General features: G+C 45.7%; 1 protein-coding gene across 10 annotated transcripts in view; it reads right to left on the bottom strand.

Annotated features, from left to right (window-relative positions):
* The window catches only part of Mta3 (metastasis associated 1 family member 3), a 239,745-nt gene that overhangs the window by 188,975 nt on the left and 33,072 nt on the right, over positions 1-17,698 (bottom strand). For 4 of the 10 annotated variants that reach the window (XR_013429020.1, XR_013429019.1, XR_005727282.2 and 1 more), the window contains exons 1-2: positions 4,624-4,678; positions 3,790-3,857 (exon numbers count right to left, since the gene is read on the bottom strand). Coding sequence is in view for 4 of the 10 variants with exons in the window: in XM_040271053.2 (XP_040126987.1) it covers positions 3,790-3,857; positions 4,624-4,675 (120 nt within the window). In the remaining 6 variants the exon portion in view is untranslated. Of the gene's footprint in view, positions 1-3,789; positions 3,858-4,623; positions 4,679-4,754; positions 4,780-5,427; positions 5,565-6,013; positions 6,096-17,698 lie in introns of those variants that run through there. The other 6 variants (XM_078029290.1, XM_078029289.1, XM_078029295.1 and 3 more) reach the window with 4 other exon arrangements.

A 17,698-nucleotide genomic window follows, 5' to 3' on the forward strand; every position in this document is an offset into this window, starting at 1 on the left:
AAACCATGTGCTTAGAATTCATAAGGTCCTGGATTTGTTTCCCAGGATTGAAAAAACAAAAAAGTTACCAAACTGTCATATAGTTTATAAAACTAAACTAGATTCAGCACAATTGTAAGGTCATTCTCATCAACACTATGCCAAACACAACTACAGGATAACCAAGGAGCGAAAAAGTTTAAAGAAAGGTCTGATGTGGTAGTACATGCCTATAATCCCAGCTACTCAGGAGGCCTGGCAGGAGGATCACAAGTTCAAGGCCAGTCTAGGGAAATTAACTAGACCCTGTCTCAAAATAAAAATATAAAAAGGCAAGAGGGGATGCCTCAGTGGTAGAGCGCTTGTCTCACACATGCAAGGCCCAGGGTTCAACTCCCTGTGTGTGTGGGAGGGTGATCAAATGAGGATGAGGAATATAATACTCATTCAGGTTCTCCATGTAACCGTGATGTCAAATATATAATACCTCACCAGCAACAATTCCACTAATATGATTAAATTACTTCAATGATTAAAGCAAGACATTGTTAACTCTGAATAGCCTTAAGAAGTTAATCCCCGCCAAACTTTAAAACCACATAATTTATTTGTAACATGTAAACCTATCTTCTCCAAACCAATTCCCAGAAAGTATAGGCCAAGTCTAAAATCAAAAAGCCCTCCCCTAAAAGCTCATGCTGAACTGGTGGTGAAGCTCTGTAAGGGGGAGTAAACATCAGGCACAGTGGACTACATGACCTGGAAATGCATCCTTCCAGCCCGAGGGAGTCTACAAGTACATCACAGTCAATATTCTCAGCACTACTTAGTTTACCTTCACACATGAAAGTATAAAAACCTTGAATTATGAGCACTGAAGCTCTTATTTCTTTTTGACTACAGTCTAAGATACAATCGATATTTGGTTAGGCTGTAATTTACTGCAGCTGAGGCCCAGACTCCTATACTCTTATTCTCTATGAATTCTGAGAGCTTTAAAGAAGGTTAATCCTTCATTACAAAGTTCCATGGAAAAATACATAGATTACAATAAACTGCCATTGTAATTTCCAATTTCTAACAAATTTGAGAACATGCTTTCTGAATTTCTCTGGGCTTACAGATATATACTCAAATATAAGGAAATAAGAATATCTATGCGCCGCAGTAAATGTCCCAATTTTATGAAGTTCAGCAGCAGTATTTTAGAGAAATAGTACTGCAAAAATATTGCCTCTTAAAACTGAAATTGTATTAAATTCCTAACCAAAATGTTTCTATATTTCACAGTATTGTGATCAAATGCATCCTCCAGAAATAATGATCCAGCAATCTGCTAAATGAGCGGGCAAATATTGCCATGTAAATAAAATCTATCTGTGACTTCGGCTATAAGCTTTTTATCAGTTTTTTCCTCATTAGTGACTTCATCCAACAGGGATACTCTAAAATGACAATTTTATCTAAACATGCTTGAAAGATGGGATGTAGTTCAATAAATATTCTCAGGACTAAAGATGTAGACAGAATACATGCTTAGCATGTGTGAGACCCCAGGCTCAATCACCAAAAAAGGTAAATAAATAATTCTTTTCTGAACCATGCACACAATATAATACTCCTCTACCCCTCTACAAAACACATACACACACATATACACACACACACACACCCTAGAGCTCTCGTCTGAAGCTTCAATATTTAGAATACTGAACCACAGCCCAGTGTCAGTCCACAACTGTTACTGGGGTATAATAAAACTATTACAGGGGGTGGGAAGCGGTGGAGCATGCAACTCAGGAGGCTGAGGCAGGAGGATTATGAGTTCAAGGCCAGCCTCAGAAACCTAGCAAGGCCCTCAGCAATGTAGTGAGATACTGTCTCAAAAATAAAAAATATAGGGATGGGTATATAGCTCAGTTGTTAAGAGCGCTTGCATTGCATGCACAAGGCCCTGGGTTCAATCCCCAGGACCATTAAAAACAACAACAACAAAAAAGGATAAATAAAAATAAAAACTATAAAAAGGGCTGGGGATGTGGCTCAGTGGTAACGTCCCCTGGGTTCAATTCCTAATGCGCGTGTACACACATACAAATATAAAGAAATCAAAGTATTCTGCAAATAGTAAAGCTATGTACAAGCATTAACATGACACATTTGAGAAATTCACTAATTCAACAAATATTTAGTGAATGACTTCAGCTATGTGCCAACCATTATTCTAAGGCACTTAAAATTCACTACACACTCTAGTTTGGGAAGATAAGCAATGGAAATAAAGACAAGTGTGTATTGACGTGTATGTGTACACATTTAGGGGGGAGGAAGTTTACCAGAAACTGAACCAGTGCCTCAGGCAAGCTAAATAAGCACTCTTCCACTGAACATCCCTAGCCCTGAATTAAGTATATTTGAAGATGGTAAATGACACCTACTTGAACTCTGAATCTTTTTTCTGTGTGTGTGTGCTAGGGTTTGAACCCAGGGGGTGCTTTTCCACTGAGCTACATCCCCAGTACTTTCTAGTTTGAGACAAGGCCTTACTGAATTGCTGAGGCTGGCCTTGAACTTGAGATCCTCAACTTCCTCAGTCACTAGATTACAGGTGTGCACCACCATACCCAGCTGGTGAATAGTTTAGAATTGCCTCAGTTCTTACACCAATACCATAAAAAGGAAGCGCATCACAACCACATCCAATAATTCTCACTCAAAGACTGGTCTAAACTTGAGGTCATCCTCTTTATTTGATAGTGGTCCCAAATCACACAATTTTTTTTTTTAATACAAAGTCTTTGGATATCCCAGAAGCAAACTGGGGTCTTAAAGTTCTTTAAACAAGTAATAACCTACTAGGCCAAACCTGTCTTCCTGGGACTCAGAACCAAACCAGTCTCCAGATGTTTTTTTTTTTTTTTTTTTCCCTCCTGGTCTTTCAGTACTAAGGACTAACCAAGGGCCTTGTGCAGGCTGGGCAAGTGCTTTACCACTGAGCTACATTCCCAGCCTCCAGATGGCATTTTTGAAGAAAGGTATTAGCCAAATAATCCAAAAGATTCTAACACTATGAATTCTCATAAGTCACACAAATGGGCCTCAAAATGGTCTGGATAAAACCAGAAAATTAATAGAAAATCTGTTCTCTGCATAGTTAGAACTGCTTTCCAGTGCCTCCACTGCAAAAGCTCATCTACTGAAACAATCACAATGCTTCTTAACATCTGGAATCAGGGACAAATCTTATTAAAATTTTATTTTACATGGGCCCTAGTATAAAAGCTACTTCATATTTTCAAAACTGTATTCTTGCTAGTCTAGTCTAGGATTTTACACATTCCCTTCACTATTTTCCAACTTGCTCATTCTAAAGTTGGAAGAGAGAAATATGAATTAACTAAAAAGGGAGAAACAAATGACTCTAAATATAAAAAGAGACTGAGTTATGGAAGCAACCTGCTTTTCAAGGCTCTAAGCAATTGGAAGAAATCTGCCAACTTTGTGTCCGTGTGGTATTAGGGATTGGATCCACTGACCTACATCCCTAATCCTTTTTTTTTTTTTTTTTTAATTTTGAGACAAGGGTCTGGCTAGAATTACCCAGGCTGGCTCAGAACTTTTGATCCTCCTGCCTCAGCCTGCAGAGTACCTGGGATTACAGGCATGCATCACAGAAGAATCCTGCATAACTCTCTAATCTGAAATCTCTACTTCAAGAGAGTCTAGGACCTCTTATGCCCTTTACCCAATTACCCTTCAGTGGAAAACACATAGTTTTTAATATTAGAATCAAGAACATTCGGTCTATACCTTGTTAAGTTCTTCTATTCTTCTGATTAGGTATGGGTTGCTGGAAGAATTCTCAAAGTAGACATAATCTGTAATTAAAAGAAGTTACAGAATTTAATCTTTTCAATATAAAGCTCACATTTGGCAATGTACCACTTATTAAGTTAGTAAGAACTTAATCCATTCACTGGTAATGCAACCTTAATAGTCTCTCTTGTGTGCACTCTACATATCTTATTTTTCCTGGCATTTTCATTTGAATTCATGTTTCAGCAAGTTCTCCCTGACTTTTGTCCTACAGTGTCATTTCTCCAATAAACTAAGACACCTCTTCTCATCACTGAGTAGTGAGGGCTTGCCAAATATGTCCTGTGTACACAGCTTCCACATCTTTTCCCTCCAATCCAATTTGCTCTGGAGTATGCTCCTCATATAAAATTGTTGACCTCAGACAAATTCAGAACAAGGAAAAAAAGCTTAACAGCCCAACCTACATTTCAATCACTAACTTTGAAAGGAAAAAAAAAAAATCACGTGAGTTTTAGCAGGTAAGAGACACACTGACAAACTTTTCTAAAGCTCTACTTGGGAAGATTACCAAGGAGAGGAGAGGGTCATTTGCAGAGGCAGAGCATTTTGGGGATGCTATTGGAATCTTTTCATCCTTTTACCATATTTAATTCAGACCCATTTAGACTGTGGGTTACAAAGAAGTCGTTGCAGGTTTTCAACAAGGAGGACAAAAATTTTCTAGTGTGGCTTCTCCTCTCATCTAGTAGGCTCACAGAAAACTTCCCACTGTGTGTTTATTCGAGGCTAGAATGAACTATTACTGTCTACCTTAGTGGCTCTTACCGTCTCTCCTCTGCAAAGTGGCCTCATTTAGCCAGGCCATTCCCACCACCATCCATCAGGAGCTCGACTAATGAGCACAGAAGAGCAAGTCTCACACACAAGCACGCCACTTATCTGAATTATTATTTTACCAGGAAAGAGGGAGGAGGGCGTCGTGAGCAGGGAGAAAGTTTGTTTGACCTTATTTCTCTCTTCTGCAGAAGGCTGGGAAGGCAGGCAGCAGAGGAAAAGTCCAGGCTGCGCTCAACTCCCGTCTCTGCCTGAGGCTACCTGGCCCCCCTACACCCCACTCTTGGGGGTCTGGTCAAGAAACGAGGTGGGGGGGGATGTACAGGGCCCTGGCCCTGCAGACAGGCCTGTCCAGCTAAGCCCTGGCAGGGCCCCCCTCGCGCCCTGCCCCACTCCCACTGAAGGGGGTAGTGGGGGAGGGGATGTCCCCGTGCTCCCCAGCCCCCAGTGCCTAGAAGCCAGGCGGGGAAAGGGCCACCCGGGTAGGGGGCTCGACGGGCCCTGCTCCCATGGGGTTTCACCGAGGTGGGGGATGTCCGATTCATGCCTCCAAGCGGAGGCCCGGCCCTTGGGGCCCGGGCAGCGCTGGGGCGGCCGGTGGGCCCCGGCCCGTGCGGCCCCCGGGGGGAGGGGAGGTGGGGGCGGGGAGCCCCGACCCCTGAGGGCCCCGGCGCCCCCCGCCCCTGCGCCCCGCGCTCCGGCGCCCGAGGCTCCCGGAGGTTAGCTGCGCTCGCCCGGACCCCCCACTCCCTCAGCCCGCTCCCAGACGGGCCGGGTCGGGCCGAGCCTTCCTACCTCCGACCCGGTACATGTTGGCCGCCATGTCCGCCCGCCCGCCCGCGGAGCCCGAGCAGAGCCCCGCCCGCCGCCGCCGCCGCCGCCTCAGCCTCGACCGCCGCCGCCGCCTCCTCGCCGCCTCGCCGCGGGGGGAGGGGAGGGAGGGGAAGTGAGGGGAGGGGACGCCGAGGGGTGGGGGCTGGTGCCCGCCCCCAGCGCCGGGCCGCAGAAGCCTAGTGGGCCGCGCGGGGGGAGGCCGGAGAGGCCCGAGCGCCGCGGGGCCCGCGGGAATTGGGGTGGGGAGAGGCAGCGGAGGCTGGGGGTCTGGCTGGAAGCAGAGGACCCCCGGGCCGGGGTGCTGGCCAAAGCAGAAGCCTCGCTCGCAGACGCGGGCCGGGGGCTGTTGGAGAACGGCGACGGGACCTGAACTCGGCCTCTCCGGGCGCCTTCTGGCCCACTTTGAGTACTCGGCCACCTGCCCACCCCGAGACAGGTTCTCCTTCTCTGACCCTGGGGAACCCCACTGTGTGAGACCTCAAGCGCCCGAGCGCCAGTCTAGGTGCAAACACTTGGATGCAAATAAGTGCAGCAGCAGGGCGCCTACCTCGTGGTGAGGTTTCTGTGATGACTTACAGCCCGCAGGCTTTGGGCCAGGAAGACCCCTGTGCTTGCAGCTTTCCGCTGTCAAACCCACACGGGGACAGGGCTAGAAAAACGACTCCCTTCTAAGGACCCCCCTGAGTGCACTGGGCTGAACAGAGCACTGCATGGTTCCCCCCCATGCTGGGCTGCACTGAATCAACTCCCCCACACCCTGAGGCCCTGCCTCCAAACAAGGCCAGCACGTGCTTGGAGGGGAAATTAGACCTCCTGCAGCAAGCAGGGAGAGGGGGTTCCTTTGTCTACTGGGAAACTTGGCCCTACAGTGCACCTTCAACACACACCCCAAAGGAGAAGATATTGTCAATCATTTTGCTATTAGATGGACAATTAGCTGGTTCAGTGCCTGAAGCTTTTAACTAGTTATTTTCTGCCTGGTTATTCCCCACTGGGTGTGGTGGCACATGCCTGTAATCCCAGCAACCAGGAAGGCTGAGGCAGGAAGATGCAAAGTAGACTCCAGCCTCAGCAATTTAGCCAAGACCCTCTCTTAAAATAAAGAAGGGCTGACTGACATGTAGATTAGTGGTAAAGCACCCCTGGGTTCAATCCCCAGTGGGGGGGGGGGCTATTCCCAGACTTGGATGCATAGTAAACATGAATATGATGGCTGGCTGTTGTGATTTGTTTGGATTGTCTGGTGACATAGCCTTGTGCTTTTGACTCTGGGTTTGAAACAGCAGGGTAAGAGACTTGCCCAAAAGAGAAGATTGTGTTTTGGTTGCCTCTCTTGATGGTCCCTTACCACAACTATTGAGGTGAAAAAAATAAGAAAAAGTGCAGCACCTTTGCTTGAATTACATGGACTGTGACCTGTTTCCTCATCTGTAAATTGGGACACTCACTCCACTTCACAGGTGTGCTAGGAATCCGTTGTGATGATATCTGAAAATGTTTTGTAAGTCAAAAAGCATAAAGTACTACGCAAATAGCAGGTGTTTGTAGCTTTTTTTTTTAACCCCAGAAAGCCTCAGATTCCTAAGGGTTTTATGCAATGTGTCCAAGAGCCTGTGTCAGCTCTTCTGACCCAGAGAAGAAATATTCTCTTATTCTCTTATGCACACTGTATAGCTGCTGTTCATCATTATATATATATATATATTTTTTTTTTTTTTTTTTTAAGATTGAACCGAGGGAAACTCTACCACTGAGCTTTACCCCCCAACCTGTTTGATTTTTTTTTATTTTGAGACAGGGACTAGATTCAAGAGACTAGGGTAAGACAGGGTCTCTCTAAATTGCTGAGGCTGGCTGGCCTCCTGAGTCACTGGGATTGCAGGCCTATGCCGCCACACCCAGCCACCATACTTCTTTGACTGGAGATCCCAGCAAAAACATATTGTGACATATCTGACATCACTCCATTTCTGAGTTGCCACACACATAGGCTGAATGATTCACCTGAAGTTATACACTAAACTCGAAGCAGTCCTAAGTTTATAGTCCAGCCCTTCCCTCTGACCTAGAATACTCTCAACCACAGAGTCTTTCCCCTAGTGAAAAAGCTACCTGGAAACTATAAAATACAAAAACAAACAAACAAAAACCCCGAAAGCTATAGGAACTTTCCCATTATTTTTTAAATAAATAAGCAGTTTGTCCTCCCTCAAAATATTTTGTTTTTCTTAGCTCTTCGCCTGCCTGTCTAATTTCCCATCTTTGCAATCCTTACCAGGTGTTTGTGGTCACTATACTAACCACAATAAATGTGTCAAAGGTGCCAAGAAAACTTCTCAAATCCACATTCAACTCTTTCCCTTAGGAACAGCCTAATACTCTGTTAAATACCAGAAATACCCCTTTAAAGGCTTCAGAAACTTGCAGGGAGAACAGAAGGGAATGATGGTGGGTGGCATGACTGGACCTACTTTTGCTTCTTCCTTTAGATTCTGTAGGGTTTTGTTTATTACAATATTAGGGATTGAACCCCAAGGACACTCTGCCACTGAGCTGTGTTCCCAGCCCTTTTTTAATACCTTGAGACAAGGTTTCACTAAATTGCCAAACTGGCCTTGAATTTGCTGTCCTCCTGCCTCTGCCTGGGATTACAGGTGTGTGCCACCATGCCAGTAAAGCTCAATATCTTAAAGAATAAATGTAAATGACTAAATCCCTCTGAGCCTCAAACTCTGCACATCATGACTAGTAAAGAATAGCTGCCTCAAAGGCTTGTGAATCTTAAAGAGTTTGGCACATATTGACAACTTGATATTTGTTAGGTCCCTCCTCTCTATTCCAGCCATCCCCATTCACCACCAAGGAAGAGCTGTCTCTCCGACCATGCCAGAAGTCTCAGGGCAAATCTAACCCTCCTCCCATGGGTAAAATTTCCCTGAAGTGCTCTTAGGATTAAATAAGCATGAGAGCCAGGAGCAGTGCCCCACACCTATAATCCCAGGGACTAGATTCAAGAGACTAGGGTAAGAGTATCACAAGTTTGAAGCCAGCCTGAGTAATTCAGTGAGACCCTGTCTCAAAAAGACTAGCATTTGACCCAGTTTTCCCACTCTTCCATATATACCCAAAGGACTTAAAATCAGCATAAATGAGGCATCCTCATAAATGTTTAAAGCAGCTCAGTTCACAATAGCTAAACCAGCCTAGGTGTCCTTCAAAGGATGAATGGATAAAGAAAATGTGGTATATATACACAATGGAATATTACACAGCCATAAAGAAGAATGAAATTATGTTATGTGCCAGCAAATGAATGGAACTGGAGACTATTGTGCTAAGTGAACTAAGATAGTCCCCCAAATCCAAAAGTCAAATGTTCTCTCTGATTTGTGAATGCTAGCATAAAATGGCAGGGGGTGGGTGGTGGATTCAAGTACTTTGGATTAGACAAAGGGGAATGAAGGGAAGGGAGGGAATGGGAAAGACAGTAGATGAATCAGAGATTACTTTCCTAGGTTCATGTATGAATAAATGGCCAGTGTAACTTCACATCACGTACAATCACAAAAATGGGAAAGTATACTCCATCTACGTATAACATGTCAAAATACATTCCGCTGTCATATAGAACTTAAAAAATTAAAAATAAAAAGGTTAGGGCTAGAGATGTCAGTGGCAGAGTACTTGCCTAGCATGCTCAAATCCCATGGTTCATTCCCTAGCACCACAAAATAATGGCAGGGAGGGCTTGGATGTAGCTCAGTAGTGAGCATCCCTGGTTCTGATCTCCAGTTCCAAGGGGTGGGGAGAAACATGTGGAAGAGATTATTTGAAGGCCCCAAACATCCCCTCTGTCAGTCTGTAGTATCCTACCATTTAACTGTAAACAGTGGGTGCTGAGGAAAGTCATAGGGGAGACAGAGTTGGTTTTCTTCTCCGTTGAGCAATGAAGATTTCTAGACATGCAAAATAAATAAGAGGGTGCTGGCCACAGTCTGGGAGTTTTGTAACCCTGAACCCAAGAATGGAGCCTGGGAGACTAGAAAGCAATTAATCTGAAGCCAGAGGCCAGATTTGGATTTGGGACTGTATCTTGTTGTTGGTGTTTTCTGGGCAGTTTGTTTCTCTTCTCCCTCTCATTAACTTATTGCTTAGCAAACTTTTTTTGGAAAACGCCGGTCTGCTCAGACATTCTAGGGAGGCCCTGGGTTTTAAAGGTGGACAAATGAGTCCTAGCAGAAAGGAAGGCATGTGACAGCAAGAAGCAAAACAAAAGAGCCCCGAGGGAAAGAAAACCCACAGTAGGGTGTTGTCTAGCTTTTCTAGTTGAGGAGCTTCTACTTCCTTGGATCTCCTAGGCTAAAGACATGAAATCCAGGACTAACCCCAGGAAGTCCTGGTTTGGGGAAGTATATATTTTAGGACACCTTAGTTCTCATGCCCTCAAAGAGGAACTCACTCAGCCATTTGATTACATCCATAAGGAGATTCCTTCTCCAGTGACAATGCTATTTCCCCTTCCGCGTAGCAGGAAAAGGACTGGAAGTTACAATGGAGACAAGGATGAGCCCCTGATGGCCAGCCTAATTGACCCTAGTGTTCACCCCACCCCCATTTTTTGTTTGTTTTGTTTTCTTTTTGTATTGGGGTCCTTTACCACTGAGCCACATCCCCAGCCCTTTTTATTTTGAGACAGGTTCTCACTATGTTGTTAGGGCTGGCCTTGAACTTGGGATCCTCCTGCCTCAGCCTTCCAAGTTGCTGGCATTATAGGCATGTGCCGCCATTGCCCCCAGCGAGGGTTTCCTTTTTATTATTTTATTTTGTTGAGTTTTATGTTTGTTTGTTTTGTGGTGCTGGGGATTGAACCCAGGGCCTTGTGCATGCAAAGCAAGCACTCTACTTGTTGGGGTTTTTTAAAAGATTTTTTTTTTTTTTAAAGAGAGAGTGAGGGGGGGAGAGAGAGAGAGAGAAAGAGAGAATTTTTAATATTTATTTTTTAGTTCTCGGCGGACACAACATCTTTGTTGGTATGTGGTGCTGAGGATCGAACCCGGGCCGCACTGCATGCCAGGCGAGCGCGCTACAGCTTGAGCCACATCCCCAGCCCCTTTAAAAGATTTTTTAAAATTATTTTTGCCTATTGTGGCTTTGAATGAAAGATGGCTGTGCAGTAGAGGAGGTGGGGGTTCAAGAAAACGAATCCTAAGGGTCAATTACAGGGAATGATCCCCAAGATGAGTCAGGGTGTAGAACAGAGAATGAATCAGAGAGAGGAGAAGAGTGGCGGCCATGGGCTGGGATTGGTGACTTTGGAGAGCATGGAGCTGAAGCATGGTGATTAGGCTGGTGTGCGACTGGATGGACAGACCCAGCAAGAGACTGGAGAGTGGTGAGTTGCGGGAGGTGGATAGAGATAAGGCTCATAGTCGGACAGACGGTGTTTGAGGCGCCTTTGGTAACATCCACGTAAGATGTTTGCTCTCTTAAAAAGTTGGATGAACAAGCCTGGAAACTCAAGAGAGAGGTCTGAGCCGGAAACACTGTCTTCTGTGTCACCATCAGCCCACAGCCCAGCCCGTCTGGTCAGAAGATCCAGCCAAACCCTTGCTCTAGGGCAAGAAGCAGGTTTCCGGAGTCCTTAGGTTTGAACAGAAACAGGTTTAACAGGTTGGGGATCTCAGTCCGGGTCCAAATGTGCAATCAGGCAGGGCAAGGGCAGATCCACACAGCACTGCCCAAGGCAGAGAGAGGGTGAGGCCAAAGAGGAATGCCCCCTCACTAGGGCTGACCACCCACCTCACAGGGGCCAGCAAAGAAAACTCTAGAAACTAGTGTTGACTAAGTTCTGCCTCCACCCTGAATCCTTCCCCCCCAGCCCTGAAAAGTACCTGTGGAGGGGAAGGGAGGGAGGGGGAAAGGAAGAGACAAGGCCTAAAATGCAAATGTGACTCATTTCTGTCTCACGCTCTCCCCTCTGAGATGGTAGAGTGGGACCAATGGTGTCACGCCCTTCCCCCAAAATGCTACACTGCCAGGAAACTAAGTTTGACCTTATTTGGAAAAAGGGTGTTTGCTGATGTAATTAAGTTAAAGATCTCAAGATAGGTTCGTCTTGGGTTAGGGTGGGTCCTAAATCCAATGCAAATGTTCCCAAGAACACAGAAGAAAAGTAGACACCAGTAAGAGAAGGCCTGGTGAAGGAAGGGGTAGACACAGGGGTTAGGCGACCTGAACCAGGGAATGACAAGGATTGCCAGCAACCACGGGATCCGAGGGACCCAACCTTGCTCACGCCTTGATTTCGGGCTTCTGGCCTGTGGAACTGTGAGGAGATACATTTCTGTTGTTTAAAGCTACCCACTTTGTGGTAATTTGTTACAGCAGCTATGGGGAACTAATACAGATGGTATCTACCACTCAATTGTGAGTAAGCAGAGATTTATCCAGAAAACAGTGAGAGCATTATCCACAGAGACTAAGGGACATCAAAACCAAATGAAAGGCTGGGGATGTTGCTCAGGATTTGTGTATTTTTTTTTTCTCCTTTTGTTTTTGCAGGTTGAATCCAGGGGCACTCTATCCCTAACCCTTTTTCTTCTTTTATTGTAAGACAGAGTCTTGCTAAGTTACCCAGACTGGCTCAGCCTCCTGAGGTGTGTGCCACTGTGCCTCACCGTGATATATATATATGGGGATTGAACTCAGGGGCACTCAACCACTACTCCACATCCCCAGCGCTATTGTGTATTTTATTTAGAGACAGGGTCTCACTGAGTTGCTTAGTGCCTCGCCTTTACTGAGGCTGGCTCTGAACTCGGGGATCCTCCTGCCTCAGCCTCCTGAGCCGCTGAGATTACAGGTGTATGCCACTGTGCCCGGCTCCAAGATATATTTTTAAAGCAGAGCCAATGGCCTTTCCTAAAGGACTGGATATAATGGATGAGAGGGCAAAACAAACGCATATTAGCACTTCCAGGTGCCATAGACATCTGTTTGGGGGTATTGAATAGACACGGCCAATAGGCACTGGATCTGGGCTCTGAAGCTCATCGGAGAGGCCTAAGGTAGAGACAATAATCTGGGAGCCATTGCTACATACAGGGTGCATGAAGCCAGGGCCTGGGGAGAGCTCCTTGGAGAGGGTGTAGGCGGGAAGGAGTGCAGAGGCCTGGGCTCTACGGTGAGCCAGCGCTGAGAGCAGAGGCTGATTCTGTATTCTGGCTGCAGCAGGGGAACCCATATGACAATGCCAAGCTCTGCCCCCCAGCGTCCTGATTTCATGAGAGTGGAGTGGCCCTCAGTTTTTAGGTGAAAAACAAAAATCCTCAGGTGATTCTAATGTGCAGCTAAGACGGAGAACTCTACGTGTCGTGATCAGGAAGACGAGAGCCCAAAAGGAGGGGTAGAGAAAGAAGCCAGAGAGGGCCAGGTCCCAGGAGCCAAGTGAAAAAAGGGGAAGGGGGTCCTACTGTGACAAACAAGAAAAATGGACCCCTGGGTTTGTCAAGGTGGTATTACCGGAGACCAGTTCCCCTGTTATCTTTCCTTTGGTGTCCCCAGCTGTCTGCCCTGTGACCCCCAGCCCTTTTTTGCTTTTTGAGACAGAGCCTCCCTAATTTGCCCAGGTTGGCCTCAAACTTATGATCTTTCTGCCTCAGCCTCCTGAGCAGCGGGGATTATAGGGATGCAATGCCACCCACAGAAGGATTTCTGTGGTACTTAATTCTCCAGATCCTGGGCAGTTCAACATGAATTGGTAGAGTCCCCTGACTTCAAGGACAAGAAAGGGGATTCATGTATCCCCTGTAACCCTACTGCCCTCCAGGAGACTGAGGGATGGAGACTAAATGTGTTCCTTTCATCAGCTCTTTTTATCTTTATCTACATAGGTTTGTAGCAGCTGCCCTTTCTACAAGAGAAAGAGGAAAGTTTACTCGCACTCTTGATTTCAAAAAGAACCGAAAATGTTGAAGAGCTCAAAGCTAAACTTTGAACTCCTAGATAAAGAAATCATTGTTTGTTTCCTTTTATCTCTGCAAAGTTTTTTTTTTGGGGGGGGGATTACAGAGCTGCCCCAAGAGGCTGTTTTTACAAAGCCAGGGGAGGACCATATCATTAGTGGTAACTAATGATATTTCACATTTAATTGCCCAGCTCAGAGCAACCAGGAGCCAGCTCCAAAGACAAAGAGCCTGGAGGCAGCCTAACCTTTCTGAGGTTTTGGCAAAGGATGCCCAGGACCTGTCCAGCCAAATGCCAGCATTGTTCCTTTGTGTAAGAGACAACACGTCCTCCTCTGGAAGCCCTGACTTTCTCCCCACTACAGCTTTTAGGATAACAGGGTGAAATCTGGACTGTGTTCTTAGTATGAAGGGTAGAGCCCATATTACAGTCTACAATTCTGGTGGTATGGAGAGAAAATTCCAGAAATTTCACAGAGTCCTGGCTTCCTCTGCCTTTGAACTCAGTGACCTCCTTGAATCTGGTGTCCTCTTCCTCCACCCCACACCCACCCGAGGGGACTAAATCAGGCCTTTTCTAAGGGACCCTGAATCTCCCCATCAGGTCTGGACACTAAGTCCTTGGACAAGTTCCTCCCTACTCCCACTTCCCCCACCAAGAACTCCTCCCTCCCCTCCTCCTCCCTCAAAGGCCACTCAGGTCTGGGCTGGGGTGGGGACTGCTTGCTTGCTCGGCACAATAACTCCTTCCAGGAGTAGCTCTGAGGCCCAGATCTTCAGGCTCATGGCTGACTTCTGCAGCATGGCCCAGCTTCCCTGAAGCATCTGCAGCAGAGGCAGGCCCAGGGACTTGAGTAACTCCCAGCCAGTGGCATGTTGCTGGTACCGGATGCATTATTTATGACACTGGTGTCAGCGTGGCTCCCAGGCACCAGGGGAAATGGAAAAGGCACTCGGGTCTGAGCTGATTAAACTAAATATTTAAACAGGAATCAGGAATTGAGGAAAAATCCATTTTTCTTCAGTAAGGCAAAGAGCACCACCATGGCTCCGGGGCTGGAGACTTGGTAAACACCATCCAGATAGATCGGAAGGGAAGGCTGGGGGCCCCTGGTCCATGGCTGTCCTCCAATTGTCAGTTCCCAGACTCCTGTGCAGAAGAGAAGTAGGGGGTTTTCAGGGGACTGGGGAGGACGAGAAAGGAAGAGGAAAACACAAACAGAGGAGAGGTTTGAGAGCCTCAGAATTAGAGAGTTTGAGACTGGGAGATACCAAAATAAAGTCAGGCTGAATTGGTGTCTCTGGCTACTTTTTCTTTCTCCAAGGACTGTCAGTCATCTTCACGTCTCAAAATATGTTCTGTTATCCCTGAAACTCAGGAGGCTGAAGCAGGGAAGATTGCAAGTTCCAGGCCAGCCTGAGCAACTTAGTGAGATCCTGTCTCAAAGTCAGGCATGGTGGCGCACAGCACACCTGTAATCACAGCAACTCAGGAGGCTGAGGCAGGAGATCTCAAGTTTGAGGCGAGCCTCAGCAACTAAGCAAGACCCTAAGCAACTTTGTGAGACCCTATCTCAAAATAAAAATAAAAAGGACTGGGGATGTAGTTCAGTGTGATAGCACTCCTGGGTTCAATCCCCAGTACCAGTGAATAAACAAAACACAAAGCATTTTATTTTATGTTGGGCACCACTCACAAACCCTCTTCTCTTTTATTTATTTGTTTATTTTTGGTACTGGAGATTGAACCCAGGGCCTTGTGCATGCAAGGGAAGCACTCTACCAACTGAGCTATATCCCCAGCCCACAAAGCCTCTTCTCTTAATTCTTCCTATCCCACCTAAGATGCTTGGTCCCAATCAGGAAGCTGACTTCTACCCGCTGCACACAAAAAAAGAGTAGAACTTCGAATTTGGATCGGGTAAGATGGAACAAACCTATCATCCCGGCAATTCAGGAGGCTAAGGCGGAAGGATCACAAGTTCAAAGCCAGTCTCAGCAACTTAGTGAGGGACTAAGCAACTCAGCAAGACCCTGTCTCAAAATAAAAAAATAAAAAGGGCTAGGAATGGGGCTCAGTAGTCAGGCACCCCTGGTACCAAAAGAAAAAGGTATATATATATATATATATATATATATATATATATATATGTATATATATATATATATATATATATATATATATATCCAGTGGAGTTTTATTTAGCCATAAAGAAAAATGAAATTATGGCACTTTCAGGAAAATGGATGGAACTAGAGACCATCATGTTAAGCCAAATAAGTCACACTTAGAATGTCAAGGGTCATCATATGTTTTCTCTCATGTGCTGAAGCTAGAGAAGGAAAAAGGAAAGCAAAGGTGGAGGTGAATCTCCTAAAAAATCGAAGAGAGATCAGTAGAGGAAAGGGATCAAGAGCTGAGAGGTGGGAAGGGAGGGAGGGGAAGCTGGGGAGTGCTTTTGGCCAAATTATGTCCTACTCTGTGCGTGTGCGAATACGTAACAACAAATCCCATTGATGTGTACAACTATAATGCACCAATGGAAAAGAGAGAGAGAGAGAGAAAAAAGAGTAGACCCTTCACCCAGGATGGATGCAAGGGAACAGATCTTCTACTGAGAAAATTTAAAGATTCCCCAGATTCAAGGAAATACCAGATCGGAAGAGGAAATTTCCAGGTGGAAAGAAATCATTTTCATTGGGTCTGGGTTTTTCCCTCCCTGTGTGGTCTCTCACTTACATTTCCACAGCAGTCACTCTCCTGGCCCCCAGGGATGTGGTTTTTCTCAGTCCCTGCAGGAGTAAATGCCCTTTTCCTCCTTTCCTCTAAGGACAGCCGAGACAGGCTGACATTTTCTAAATTAACTTTTATAAGAACTTAGGAAAGAAAAGGAAATAATTGCAGAAAATACAAGTGCATAAGTTCATTTCAGTTCAACATTAATGGAGATTCTTGAGTTCAGTGCCGTCCTCTGGGGATACCTTGATAGATGGAATAGAGTTTTGGAACTTGTAATGCTCACTGTCCAATGAGGAAGCAGATACAAAGGCATGACTGATTATAATCTAATAAAATAAGGGATATTGTAGCCCAGAATTGGGAGCAATTAATACGATCTACAGTAGGAACAGCAGCACTAGTCAGAAAATGCTGTGAGAGAAGGTGATGGTCGGTGTCCTAAGAGGATGGTAGGAGAAAACGGGGCTTTTTCTAGAGCCAGGCTTAGGAGATTTTGTTGTTACTGTTTTTTGCAGTACCAGAGATCGAACCCAGGACCTCCTGCATGCTAGGAAAGCACTCTACCACTGAGCTACACTCCCAGTCCTTGGCTTTTTCATACTCCATATTTGTGTACTCATTCTGGCCACTGAAGTGTCAGAGGAGAGATGAACTAATCAATCAAATGCACAATATTAAGACACATTACCTTTATTTATTTATTTTTATGTGGTGCCAAGGATCGAACCCAGCGCCTGGCACGTGCTAGGATAGTGCTCTACCCCTGAGCTACAATCCCAGTCGCACAAAATATTTAAGTAACTAAAGAAATGCTGGGTAAGCACTGATCAAAATAATAGTAATATTAATAAATTTCCCCCCAATGATAAAGATTGAACCCAGGACCTCAAGCATTCTATTCAAGCTGTAAGGGTCCGGCGAAACGTCGGAGGAAGAGACCACAAGAGACCAGCTTCACGCAATGAGCAGGAGGGAGTTTATTGAAGAGAATCCTAATTCAGCACGCTGAGGCCCAAGGCTCACTCAGGAAGGGAGAGTGGCCCAGAGCCCAGAGCAGAGGTCAAGCAGAGCTTAAGTACACTTTTTGGGGAGGCGGGGGGGGGGGGGGGGGGGGGCTTTGCATACATCAGAACAAATTATCATGAGGAGCGGGAAAATTGAACAACAACTCTGAGACATGATTAGCACATTCATTGGCAGGAACAGGTCAGGCGGGGGTGATTGGTCACTCCTAAGAGGGGTACACATTCAAACTGATTGGTTCGGGCCCTGTGACAAACTGCACAGGGCCCTAGGCTAAATGGCCAGTAGGGCGTTGTCCTAACTATCTCAGGAATTTCAGGTTCTGGGTGTAGCGGAGGAACTTATCAATACCTAGTCTTTTACATTTTAATTCAAGCTTTGCAGCTTAGAAACTTTACCCTTTCAAAGCACCATTGCACTATCTGCCCAAGCCCACCAAAAGAAAAAAAAAACAAAAGTACTGGATTGTATATTTTCTTTATGTGGTACTGAGGATAAAAACCCA

This window comes from Ictidomys tridecemlineatus, chromosome 12, assembly GCF_052094955.1.
Source record: "Ictidomys tridecemlineatus isolate mIctTri1 chromosome 12, mIctTri1.hap1, whole genome shotgun sequence".
Classification (NCBI taxonomy): Eukaryota; Metazoa; Chordata; class Mammalia; order Rodentia; family Sciuridae; genus Ictidomys; species Ictidomys tridecemlineatus.